This window comes from Danio rerio, chromosome 23 (assembly GCF_052040795.2).
Source record: "Danio rerio strain M-AB ecotype USA chromosome 23, GRCz13ab, whole genome shotgun sequence".
Lineage (NCBI taxonomy): Eukaryota > Metazoa > Chordata > Actinopteri > Cypriniformes > Danionidae > Danio > Danio rerio.
This window is the reverse complement of record NC_141043.1, coordinates 36,851,084-36,864,978: the sequence shown is the minus strand read 5'-3', so window position 1 is coordinate 36,864,978 and position 13,895 is coordinate 36,851,084. Positions and strand designations below refer to the sequence as shown.

The 13,895-nt window shown below is 36.8% G+C and overlaps 1 protein-coding gene across 10 annotated transcripts in view; it reads right to left on the bottom strand.

Moving 5' to 3' along the window:
* The window catches only part of LOC101886435 (inactive dipeptidyl peptidase 10), a 126,826-nt gene extending 113,234 nt beyond the window's left edge, over positions 1-13,592 (bottom strand). For 7 of the 10 annotated variants that reach the window (XM_087307535.1, XM_087307532.1, XM_087307541.1 and 4 more), the window contains exon 1: positions 13,450-13,592. Coding sequence is in view for 2 of the 10 variants with exons in the window: in XM_087307532.1 (XP_087163658.1) it covers positions 13,450-13,488 (39 nt within the window). In the remaining 8 variants the exon portion in view is untranslated. Of the gene's footprint in view, positions 1-13,048; positions 13,323-13,449 lie in introns of those variants that run through there. The other 3 variants (XM_087307537.1, XM_087307540.1, XM_087307534.1) reach the window with 3 other exon arrangements.
* Positions 13,593-13,895: the final 303 nt, after the last annotated feature.

Genomic DNA, 13,895 nt, shown 5'->3' with positions numbered 1-13,895 from the left:
CACACTGTCTTATGGATATTAAGAGAGTACAAGTGAGCATAAAGTGAAAAAGCGAAAACTTTGATGAATACAAAGTGCTGCCATCAGCATAACACACACACACACACACACACACATACACACACACACACGCTTAAGGGATGAATCATTTACAGCTGTCAGGCAAGACTGTCTAAGAAATATGACTCATATTTAATTGGCATCTGGTTGGATTTATGACAATAAGAAGACACTAAGCCTTACTCGCAAAGATATTAGACACCAGAATGCTTTATTAAGGATCTTTGGAGCAAACAGAAAGGCCGCTCAATCATGATCAGTCTAGAGGGAAACTGTCAAGCTTCGCTTCCAGGATCGGCCTAAAGCCAATTGCACAAAGTCAGCGCAAAATCACGCTTTTCCTCTGAAGCTAATGACATGTATTGGCTTCGCTGAGGTATAGGATATGAAATATTGCCATCAGGAAGCAAATCTGCATTTGGAATAATAAATAACGCAACACAGGCTTATTGGAAATATGTGCTTCAGCATACATTTCTGACCCCACAAAAACGTACTTGAACATATGTTTGACTGCAGTTTCAAAATCAAGTGAATGCTTTGAGACTGTATAATGGCAAAAAAAACTTTTGTTCCTTTTCACACTAATGATATTCGCAGGGACATTTATTCATTTTCTTTCAGCTTAATCCTTTATTTATCAGGGGTTGCCACTGCGGAATGAACCGCCAACTATTCCAACATATGTTTTACGCAGCGGATGTCCTTCCAGCTGCAACCCAGTACTGAGAAACACCCATACACTCTCACGTTTACACACACACACACACACACACACTCATACACTACGGTAGGGCTTGCCGATTTTTTCGATTAATTCGAATTTACGTTTTGACGACAATTTAATTTTATATTAAATTGAGTAATCACGATTTTAAAAAAAAATTTGATACATTATAATGGGACCAATGCGCTTTGGTTCACTCTCTGTATGAAGCAGGTCGCACATCAGAAGCGCCGCTCGGCAACATGCCGCGCAGCACCACGCAGCGCAATGCATTTTAGAATTCTTAACAGGTTTCTATACACACACCGGTGCCGCCCAGCAACGATTCAGGACGCAGTTCATATTTCAGCCGCGCCACAGAGCACCATCTGACTAGTTTCATGTTAAATGTGCGCATCTGGTGTGTGATACTTTAAACTGTTATATGCACTTCTGGTGTGCGACCTGCTTGACTGTCTGTTAAAGCACGAAGTCATGTAGGATTTTACTTGTTGCATTAGTCACGTCTGTGTAAATTGTCAAGACATTCCCTCATCAAGTCGATAAACTCGATCTCAACATGTATGAAGGACGTAAAAATCTGCCATGTGAAAAACCGTGCCGGTCTTATTTCGAACCGCGCTGATATTTTGGTTTAAAAACAAGCACAGGGGTCCGTTCTTCGTACCTCGCTTAAATGATCTAAGATGATTTGGCAGATCCCTGATCTTTTAATCTTGATAACTGATCTCTCGCTAATTTGGTTCTTCAAACAAGTTAGCGAATCAGATTAGAATGTCTGGATAAACTGATCTGAGATCGTTGCGTGTGTTGTGAAGGACAGATCTATCGATCCTCGAAATCATGATCAGCAATGCAACGATTGGCTGACGTCACAGCAGCGTAATGACATCATCTGATTAATATTCAATTATCCATGTGAGCAAAATTACATCAAATTAGACGGCTTGGTAAATGGCTTGTTAAATATGACACGCAATAACCTTCCACATTTGTTGTGAGCTGCAGGCTTTACACTTTCATGTGTCAAGAGTATTCATCATGTATTTCAATGCAAATCAGTGTATTTAGTTCTACATTTAGAGACGATTTTCTTTATTATAGTTGCCGTTTTTTAATCGGTGTAAAGAATAACTGGTTGTTTACAAAAGCATTTTCATATTGGTAAAGGCGTCTGCAACTTTTGTGAAGCATCAAATCACTGGCGTATTAACTATCAAAACATGTTTATGACTGCATAAATGTATTATTGCTTTAAAAAAAGTCACATATTGTGCATTTCTATTATACACAATTTGTACTAAAGCGATCTAAAAAGTTCATATCAATAAGTTTTCTCTTTGCACCACCAGGTGGCAGTCTTTGTACTTTCATTTCAAGGGTGCAGATTGCATACGTTTTATTAATATGTATAACTTTATTTTTTTTATTAATGACTATAACTTTATATATATATATATATATATATATATATATATATATATATATATATATATATATATATATATATATATATATATATATATAGTTAAAAAATATGTACCATTTTCCCAAGTGTATATAACTACAACTGTAAGAAAATATCAGAATTCGGTACATACTTTCTGTATTATCTTTGCTTGAACTGAGCCGATCTAATCCTGTTTATATGAATTGAACCTGCTCCCGATCAGGTTTGACCTAGCAGAACTGTTGCTATGACAACAACTCTCGATCAGCTTTGAAGAACGAAACGATCCTGGAACGTGTCAAATCGTCAACATCCAAATCCAGCTAACTGAGTAATCCACGTACGAAGAACGGACCCCAGGTGAGCAGCAGCGGTAGCAATGAAAATGAAAGTACCCGCCCCCATGATGTCAATTAGCGGACCTAGATGAAAACCAGACAGATCAGGCAGCATAATACAGAGTGGTGCAAAGCGCATCAAATGATCGGTATTTAAAAGGGGGGAAAAAGAAAAATAGATTAAATATATTATTTTATATTAGACACACATCTGGTGCTTTTATTTGCCCCTGCTATATGTCCACAACTTCACGCATTGGGTTAAATTAGGCTTTACAGTTTCCATGTTCAGTCCTTTACTTCCACTGTATCTTTTTAAGAAAAAGGCAGCAGCATTACAACCTGTCATTCAATCAGAAGAAGACAAAGTCAAAGCCGAGCTGGAAGCCAGTCTTTCCTAGGCTCAGCAAAACTTGCAAAAAATACATCTGTATTCCTGCAACTGCAACATTTACATATATAATTTTTAATAAAATCTTCTGCAGCAACATTTAACTAGTGAATTTGTTTTACATTTATTTACACCTTGTTGACCAATTTATGTATGGCATGGCCATTAAAAATACAATGTTCCTTAAACAGATGGTTTTCAAGTTACTTATAAAGAGAATGTTACTTCAGTCATGTTGTTGTAAAGTTTTAAGTTGACTAGTTACACAATAAAAAAAAATCTAAATCAAAATCATGAATCGGTCAAAGTTTATAAAAAACCTAGATATTTTTTTGGCATATAGCCCAGCCCTACACTACGCCCAACTTAGTTTTGCCCAATTCACCTATTGAGCATGTCTTTGAACTGTGGGGGGAAACCAGAGCACTCGAGTGAAACCCACATGAACAGGGGGAGAACATCCAACTCCACGCAGAAATGCCAACTGACCCTTGCTGTGAGGCATATTACTGACAAATAAAAGATTATTTTCATGTAGTTCTTTGCACAACAATAAATAAATACCACAAAACAAATTTACAGTGTCGGTGATTTGTAATCTAAAATGTTTGCATCATCTATCTATCGATCTCTTTTTTGATGTTGAGTGCTTGGGTTTGATTCCTGTGAAGCGCCATTCCACAAAAAAAGATAACAGCTGTGTAAAATTACACTAGTGTTGTCACGATACTGGAATTTGATACCAATTGGAACAAAAAAGTTTAAAAACATCCATTTCCTGCTAACATTTGAGCGATGTTGAGCGCGTTCTTCAACACCACTGATTTGCCAGTGTGTTCACATGCTCAACAGAAATGACTGTGATTGGCCGTGAAGGTCATCAGTTCACCGAACTCACAGCTGTTTACTGAGTGTAACCACAGATACAGAGACATTGGAGCGTTTAAAGTCATGAAGATCAGCTGGTCTATTTATGAGCTGACATACGAGTGATCCGCTGATGAATCAACTGATCTTCTTGACTTTAAAATGTAACAGCTTGTACGCAACAGCACCTTCAACATTATCATATCTTCAACATTTGCAGCTTGTGCAAAATGCTACTGCTCGCATATTGGCTAACAGCCGGAAAAGTAAGCACATTACACCAATTCTCTACTCCCTCCACCACCTCCCTGTTAAGTTTAAAATTGATTTTCAACTTTTGATGTTTGCTTTTAATGCCGTCAATGGCCTTGCTCCTACTTATTCATGTGAAATTTTGCACATTCACAAACCCACCAGAGCTTTGAGATTTGCTGACCACCTACTGCTTGAAGTCCCTCGGTCAAGATACAAGCAGTGATCGCTCTTTTGCAGTGGCAGATCCTAAATTCTGGAACACCCTTCATACTGAGCTTCATACAATCACTGACCTGCCACTTTTTAAAGCCAATTACCCAATATTTTGTTTTGCTATTTAGCGTATAAATGAAGTAATCAGTTCATAACATAAAATTAGTACCAATTAGTATAGATACTTAAATTTTTATTTATTTTTTTTATTTTTATTTTTTTTGTTATTTACACATCAAACACGTTTGAGTTTCTTCTTCTGTTGAACACAAATATACTAAAAATGCTTGAAAAAAGATGTCATTGACTTCATACTATATGGCTGTTTTTTTTTTTCAACATTCGTTAGAATGTTTTGTTTAATGTTCCACAGAAAAAAGAAATTAATCAAAGTTTACAGTCGCTTGAGTCCGAGGAAATGTAAATTTTTTTGTGTGAACTGTCAGTGCCCAACTGAAAATTCACAAAGCATAATCATTTCATTTTCCTTCAGCTTAGTCCCTTATTTATCAGGGGTCGCCATAGTGGAATAAACCATCAAGTATTCCAGCATATGTTTTACACAGGCGATAAAACATAGCGGATCTCCAGCCCCAACCCAGTACTGTGAAACACCCATACACTCTTGCATTTACACACACTCATATGCTATGGTAAATTTTGTTTACCCAATTCACATATACAACATGTCTTTGGACTGTGGGGGAAACTGAAGCACCCAGAGAAAACCCCTGTGAACACAGGAAGAACATGCAAACTCCACACAGACATGGCAACTGGCCCAGCTAGGACTAAAACCAACGACCTTCCAGCTGTGAGGCACTGTGCCTCTAGTATGATCCCAACAAACAATTTTGTGTTTAGACATCTACTAGACATCTAAACATAGACAGCTTGACCAAAACAAGGCTAAACTTGAGCTGTCAGTAAAAAATTAATAGACGTCTAAGAATAGTCCAAAACTAGACTAGTCGTCAAATAGACAGATTAGACACACTTTATATGTTAAGCCATTCATTTCTGTTTATTTGATGAGTAGTCTAGTTTTGGCCTATTCCTAGACTTCAATTAGATTTTCACTGACAGCCCAAATTTAGCCTTGTTTTAGCCAAGACGATTATGTTTAGACATCTAGACATCTATTAGACATCTTTTGAAAACAAAAAATGCTAATGCTTGCTGGGATCATAAAGAGAGAAAGCTAAATTATAGCTGCAGTTGAAAATGCAAAAAAAAAAAAACATTTGCAAACAAATCTCCAACCAGCACTGACTGTTTGATCCTAAAAAGTGAATGCCTGCAATGAAACAGCTTCTCCTGAATAGAGTAAAGGCTATAAGGAAAGCTTGAGAAGGTTGTTCTGCGGTTTAAATCGATGACTCCGAGTACGGTTTTATAATTAATGAGCGTCCTGCACAGTCTCATTCACACCAACATTTCAAGCTGTGACAAAGTGGACACTCCATAAGGAGAAACACCCCCGTCAATAATCCAGGTGGGGGAAAAAAGATAAGCTTCGAAATATCACTTCCTTATATGTGTCTCAAAATGGATTATAGGGGGTTTTGATGGATAACACATGCAGGTGGATCAATGGATTTTTTACTCCAGGTCTTCGCTCTGTATATACACTCTTTTTTGAACTCCTAAAAGGAAGTTGCCACCAGGATATTTCATATACAATATATTTTATATAACAGTAATTATAAGTCTAAAGACTTGAGCTTTTAGTGAATTGGGTAAACAAAAATGACCGTAGTGTACGAGTGCATGTGTGAATGAGTGTGTATGGGTGTTTCGCCAGTACTGGGTTGCAGCTGCAAGAGCATTCGCTTTGGGAAACATATGCTGGAATAGTTGGTGGTTCATTTCGCTGTGGTGACCCCTGATAAATAATGGACTACGCTAAAAAAAATTTAATTTTCTGAGTGTATTCTATAGGTGTTGCTGTCTCTGTTATTTTATCACCAAGACACAAAATTGCTTGCCCACATTATCAATAATTTTGTCCCTGACACATCATATGATACAAATTTCAATCAAAATTCCACCTAAATGTATTTCAGCCAGAATGCTTATGCTAATGCACTAGATGAGGCAGATCTCAACAGCTTTTCTTGCTAAGGTCAGCAATCATAAGTTGACCTGACACGAGGAAAGAGTTGATTTAAATCTTCCAATCATGTCAAGAGATAATTTCCTATTCCTCAACATTATTATGATGAATCGTCACTGTAAAGTACGCTCAAGGTCACTTTTGCTTCATTAGAAACATTTACACATAATCAACTGAAAAATAAATTAGAGAAAAATGAAAAAATGATTAGCTGAGTACTTCACTATAAAAATTGTTGCTGCCTTATTTATTTATTTATTTTAGTTTAATCAAATTAACTTTCCAAGATGTAATGATCACCAGCGATCTAGCACTTCGTTGCAAATCGTTGGAGAACTCTCTCTATCATTTACCCGAACTACACATTTGCCACTGAACTGAACTACAAAACCCATTATGCTCAGCACACACACCAGTTCCAGATCATTCCTTGATTAAATACACACAGCTGAAGCTCGTCATCACTTAGTACTAGGACTCCTAATCACACACACATGCACATGAGTGGATGAGTCTTGTTTCCCTGTAGTGAGCATTATAGTGTTCATGGATTTTCGAACAGTTTTTTTGACCCTTGTTTTGTTTATTATTCATATTGTTTTGTTGCCTCCCTGACCATTCGGCAGTAACTTTGGTTGCGTCCGAAACCGCATACTTCCGTACTATACAGTATGCTAAAATGCGAGCCAAGTAGTATGTTTGAATTCATAGAATTCGAAAATCAGTATGCCAGAAGCACCCGGATGACTTACTACTTCTGGCGAGATTCTGGAGTGCGCATCCCATGCACGGTGCGCTATCCCATAATACCCTGCGAGAGAATTCATGAATGGATGTGAAGCAATGCAACTGACGCAGGTAGATCACGTAACCATGACAAAATGGCGGATGTAGTACGTGCGAATTCCATTTATACTTTTCACATTCGTACTGTACAGAACGTACTTTTCTAACGGCCGAGTAGCACGTTTAAATTCAAATGCAGTACCTACTGAGTAGTAGGCGGTTTCAGACGCCGCCTTTAACTAGTCTTTGGATTACCTGCGTGCTCCCATCTGTCCCTGATCGAACTTCTCTTTAAATAAAGCTGCCTTGGATCCTCACCTCTGTTGACAGCCCGACTCATTACACTAGTCATCTTAACTTACCAATTTAACAATCAAATTGATTAAAAAAAATATATAGATAATTCTTGTATAACTTAAAATGTAATTGAAACCTGACTAACTTATAAAAATAAGTATAAACAACATAATCGTAAAACATAAATATAACATAAAAATGATTATTATTGTCTTTGTGGCAAAAATCATTGCTTTTAGTTATTAAATAACTTATTTGTGGCTGGCACAAGTGCATTTCCAGCAAGCATTTTTTTGTGTTTAAAAGACATCGAAATACAGACATCTTGGCTAAAACAAAGATAAATTTGGACTGTCAGTGAAAATCTATCAATAGCCCAAAAACATTGATTAGACAAGAATCAATGACTACACACATGTAAAGTCTGTCCAATCTGATGAATAGCCTAATTTTAAATTGTTGTTTTAGATGATTTTCGAAAAAAAAAATCTGTAAATTGACACTTTTCGGTATTTTGTGATTTACGGTTCACTTATTTAAGCTTTTTAATTGCATTATGGACCTTTGACCTTTCCTCAAAAAGCTTTTGATGATGAAAAGTTTAAAAAATTTACCTTTGTTGACATTTTTCATAGATTGAAGAGATATATTGTCTGTGCGCTGGTTTCCCCCACAGTCCAATAACATGCGCTAGGTGAATTGGGTAAGCTAAATTGTCCGTAGTGTGTGTGTGAATAAGAGTGTATGGGTGTTTACCGGTGATGGGTTGCAGATGGATGGGCATCTGCAGCGTAAAACATGTGCTGGATAAGTTGGCGGTTCATTCTGCTGTGACGACCCCTCATTAATAAAGGGACTAAGCCGAAAAGAAAATGAATAAATGAATGACATATTGTCTGGGTTGGTTATGGTACAAAAACCTTGTAATAAGCCGCCAGTACATCTGTTATTTAACAGACTTAGTTCTCTATATCCTATTTCTTTAAAAAAATATTCTTGTCTCAAACTACTAAAACATCAACAAAAGTCACTTTGCTAAAACTGCAGAGTTGAATTTTCAACATCAAATTGGACAGAGCAGAGATAAACGTCCCATAATGCAATTTACAACCGTAAATAAAGCACGTCATGATTTTGCCAAGTACGATGCGATCTTAGATTACCATCTATGTTGATCCTGAAACATCATTTTTATTCGAAAATGTAATCTATAAATATTCCCTACCCCTAAACCCAACCATAAATGTAAATTATTCCCAAAATTAAGCCGCGGTCACACTGGACTTTTTTCCCCATAGACTTCCATTGATATGCACGCAAATGCGTCAGACCAGAAACCCAAGCTCGTGCAACAAGTTTCACAGTTCGCTGCGTTGGATAGTTCAATCTTGGTGAACTCTGACCTACAAAATCACATCACATGATTTTGTGAGACCAATCGAAGATCAAAAAATGACCTCTCTGTACAGAAATTTTAAATATGGACCAATCGCTCGCTTTTATAAATGTCTAATTATCTTGTTTAATCCCGCCCCTATTCGCAGCACCCTAAACCCTTAATTCTGATTGGCTGATTGGAATGTTGTTTCAGGATCAACATAGATGTTAATCCAGGAACATGTCCTACTTGAACACCAGAACATAACATGATAGTAGTTAGATTGCAGTGTTTACATTTCTCTACTGCACTTCAATAATGAGACTAAAATTGGCATATTCTGCATGTATTAATTAGATTTCTCTTTAGTTTGATTATGACTGTAATCCGATCAAATTGATCAAAAATCGCTGTATACGTGATAGACTCTTAATCAGAGTATTGTCTTAATCCTTTTAAAATTGGATTATTGGTGTCCATGTAAACATACTCAATGCTTTGATGTCTATTAAACATCTTTTAAACAGAAACTTCATTGGAGGATTGTTATCACTGAGGAAAACAAACAAAAAAAAAACACCAAAACTGGAATTTTAATTGAATAAAATGCCAGCACATACTAACTGCAAGTTGAATTCCATCAGTTCAGTATAGTTATATTAAAAACGAATTACATGAATGGCTTCGAATATTAGTTTTGAGATGCGAAGGGGGAAACACAATGCGAAAGAAACTAATTACTCTGTGTGTTTCTTATCTGCTGGAAACAGTACACGGTCCCATTCAGTCATGATGATAGTCTAATAAATTATAATGAAGACGCTGAGTACTAGATTAATTGAAATTGCATTTTGTCTTTGATATCCTGCGTTTTGCATCCCAGCCACAGCAATCTGCAGCTTTCTGCGCTTAACAGTTGATGGTTCTAGCCTTTTTGTTCTCAAATACAAATGCAAAAACAATAACATTTTGTCACGGCGACACTTCTGACATGTCAGCAGTTCTCTGGCCGTTTATCGCCATCAGTCTCGCACGCAGCTCGCACTTAATGGCCGTGGCAGCAGGCGGAATATATGCAAATGAGCTGGAGACTACAAAGAGAGGGAGTTATTTGATTATGTTTCAGTTAAAAATGCATCACATGTGTCGTGTGCAGACCATAGAGGAGAAACACTGCTCCTTCACACTTCCTTACACTCTAAAAACCGTCTAGAATGGGCTCTTACATAAACATTTTACAAAATAAGCACCATTCGCTTGGTGATCATCTTTATCACTGAGCTCATGAATTACTGTGAAAACACAGACCAGACGTGCTACTGTGAGATATAGGCAATTTACTGTAAAGAGCAGATAGAGGGTTGTTAAAATAATATTTTTATGGGTAAGTCCTGTCAAGGACATATATTTCAGCCTAAAGTCTAAAGAAAATTAAACCTGTTTTACACTCTAGTAAGATATAGTTCGTTGACTTTACTTTAAAAACGTGAGTAAACCCACTGCTTTTAAAGTGGTCAGTTGACTTTATTTTAAAAAAAAGTAAGTCAATCCGTTTGCTTTAAAGGGACACTCCACTTTGTTTGGAAATATGCTCATTTTAAAAGTCCCAGAGAGTTAAACTGTTGGGTTTTATAATTTTTTAATCCATTCAGTTGATCTCCGGGTGTGGTGGGAGTATTTTAGCTTAGCATAAATAATTAAATCAGATTAGACCATTAGCAATATATATATATATATATATATATATATATATATATATATATATATATAATTAAGCGGTACCCAAAACCTTACTTGATTGGGCAAGTGGGTCGAAGGTAAATAAAGGTGAGGTAATTTACCATGGGTAATTTACTAATTTATTTATACATTCATTTTCCTTCGGCTTAGTCCCTTTATTCATGAGATGTTGCAACAGCGAAATAACCACCAACTTTTCCAGAACATGTTTTACACAGCGGATGCCCTTCCACCTGCAACCCAGTACTGCATGGGAAACATCCATACACACTCATTCACACATACACTACGAACAATTTTGTTTATTCAAGAAACCGGAGAACCCGGAAGAAACCCACACCAACATGGGGAGAACAGGCAAATGCCGACTGACGCAGCCGGGACTCAAACTAGCGATCTTCGGCTGTAGGGCAACAGTGCTAACCACTGAGCCACCGTGTTGCCCCCTAGTTTATTTAAAAATTGTTTAAAACTTACTAGAAAACATTGCTTTATATTAAATCAATCATACAGTTTTGTTTTGCATTATATAATAAACTTCTTACAGAAAAAAAACTATCTTATTTATAACAGAATTAAACCAGTTTTTGACCTGCTTTGCTTGCTGATGTCTTTCTCTATTTGTCAAGTGACAGTATTTACATTTTTAAAAATCTGATTCATTTACATTGACTGAAACATTCAATCTCTAATTTATTTTATGTAGCTTACCAATAAAACAAACAAAAAAAGGTTACGTCTAATTAGAAATGACGATCTCTGAAAGGCATTTGCCCCAACCCTCTCTGTCAAAGTCGCTCTACTCTCAGATGGGATGTTGGGCCAAATCAAAGGTTACAATGGGCAAACTTTGGCCCGCAGGCCCTACTTTGGGCATCTCTGGTATGTTTCTGATTCAGTCTGAATTGTTGATCACAGAATGGATTGATGTTTTCATGCTGTCTCCAGCAAATTTTGACCTTACCATCCAAATGCCACAGCAGAAATCAAGACTAAACAGACAGGTAAACATATTCCCAATCTTGCAATCTCCAATTTTGGTGAGCCAGTGTGAATTGTAACCTCAGTTAGCTGTTCTTTTTCTGTAGCTCATCATCTTCAAGGTTTGCTGTGTTAAAGGTTTTAGCAATTCCCAAGCAGACCTTGAATGTAACGGTTGTGTTTGTTATTGACGCTTTTCTATCAGCTGAATCTTTCACTCACAGAACTGCTGCTCACTGGATATGATTTCTTTTTCTGTAAACCCTAAAGACGGATATTTTTTTAAGTCACCTAAATCCACTTCTTCCCAATTCTGATGCTCCTCAGTTTGAGTTCGAAAGATCATCTTAACCATATGCCTGAATACATTCTACATGTAAAAAAAAGCATACTGTAGTAAGGTGCATTATACTGTATTTATAGCATTTTCAATTCTTTGTTAATGCCCAAACCTTTTCTTATGAAGGGCCAAAAACCAAACTTTCGATTGAGGCTAGTGGGCCAAAGGTAAGGTGAGGTAATTTACCACAGGTAATCTCCTAATTTATTCATTCATTTCCTTTGGTTTAGTCCATCAGGGGTCGCCACACCGGAATGAACAGTCAACTTATCCAGCATTAAATTGGATTCTTTATTTGTAAATTACCCATGGTAAATTACCCCACCCATATTTACCTATGACCAACTAGCCTCAATCAAGTTTGGTATGTCGCCTTTTATAAAGGTTTGGGCACCCCTGGATATACTGTACATTACATATTACATACTGTAATATTACTAGTGAACTGCACTGTAAAAAATGCTATGTTGCACACAAACAATTTGTATTCTGACAAAGGAATTAAATTACCTTATTGCTTTTTACAAATTTAAGAAGATTGAACATAAAACAATTAAGTTTTCCCAAAAACAAATCAAGAATTGAGTTGTTTCAGCTTATTTGAAAAAAAAGTATCTTGAGCAAACATCAATATTTGAGTGTGATAAACTGTAATAAAAGCTGTATATTTTATTTAGTTTTTACTATGTGGTGTATTGTAAATAGTTAAAGAAATCTTACTAAAGTATTGGATATTGTTTATATTGTCTTAGTTGTTACCATAGCGACTGTAGCTGTTAGCCTATAGGCTACTTTAATTTATACAAATATGGTTCGAAAACACTATTAACGTTATACCACAAACTACTATAGTATTTTTATTTGGACTTTCATAGAAATGGGTAGAAATAGTATAACTAAAATGTCCACAACCTTGACCCATATAAAGATACTTTTGTGTGAGGTGATTAAGGCTCTGTCATGGTGTAATTCAATCTTAAACCAAGATACAAACGTCCAGCAGCTCCATATTCCCGTCAGCTCAAGTCAAGATTCAACTGGCCAACTAAAACAACACGAATGTCGAACAAAGCTTTCAAAATCCACAAGAAGTTATTGAAAACGAAAACCTGATGCTGAAATGTGTCGGAAAAGCCCTTCTTCAATTAGTCCGTGAGTCACAGGGAAAGCACTGCAGTAGTAACCGGTGTAACGAAGCGAAACAGACGAGGAGATACAGTACGGACAGCTCATCTGAAAGTGTGAATGAAAACCGAGCTCAATCAACGTGAGCAACACCTGTGTGAAAAGCACGTGTTTTAATGTACTTTGACGGATAAATTAGTTAAAGGTATAGTTTATAACAGAGAATAGTCTCGCGTGCACGGCTTTTATCTCGCACGTGCACGCGCTCCTTTGCTGCGGCTGTAGTTCGTGTGTAAAAGATACAGCATCAAAATGATTTTATCTTCAGAAAGCGTTCAGTCTTTGCTCATGCTAAATAAGAAACATGCTGTTTAGCTTCGTTTACCAGCTCCGTAGTCATGTTCTGCTGTGTGGTGGCAATCATGTTGGCAGGATTCAGGACCCAAATTCAGCACGGATAGCTCCTAATGCAGTTCCAGCAGTTGAAAGCCTTGTTTTGAGTTGGTGCTGCAAGTTGCACAGCCCACTGACAGAGCCCTTTAATAGGATGGTGTAAAGTTGGACATCTCTCTCTCTCTCTCTCTCTCTCTCTCTCTCTCTCTCTCTCTCTCTCTCTCTCTCTCTCTCTCTCTCTCGCTTTCTCTCTCTCTCAAATTAAAATATTGCTTTAATGGCATGAGACGTTACACATTACAGTGTTATTAAAAAGTGGTTAAAAACAAAACAGCAGTGTTTGCACAAATAGTCTACTAGTTTGTTGGATCATGTCGCCTTTGCTTTTGCCTTCAATAATTTAATTTTGGTATAGAATTATAATGTTGTGTATATGTA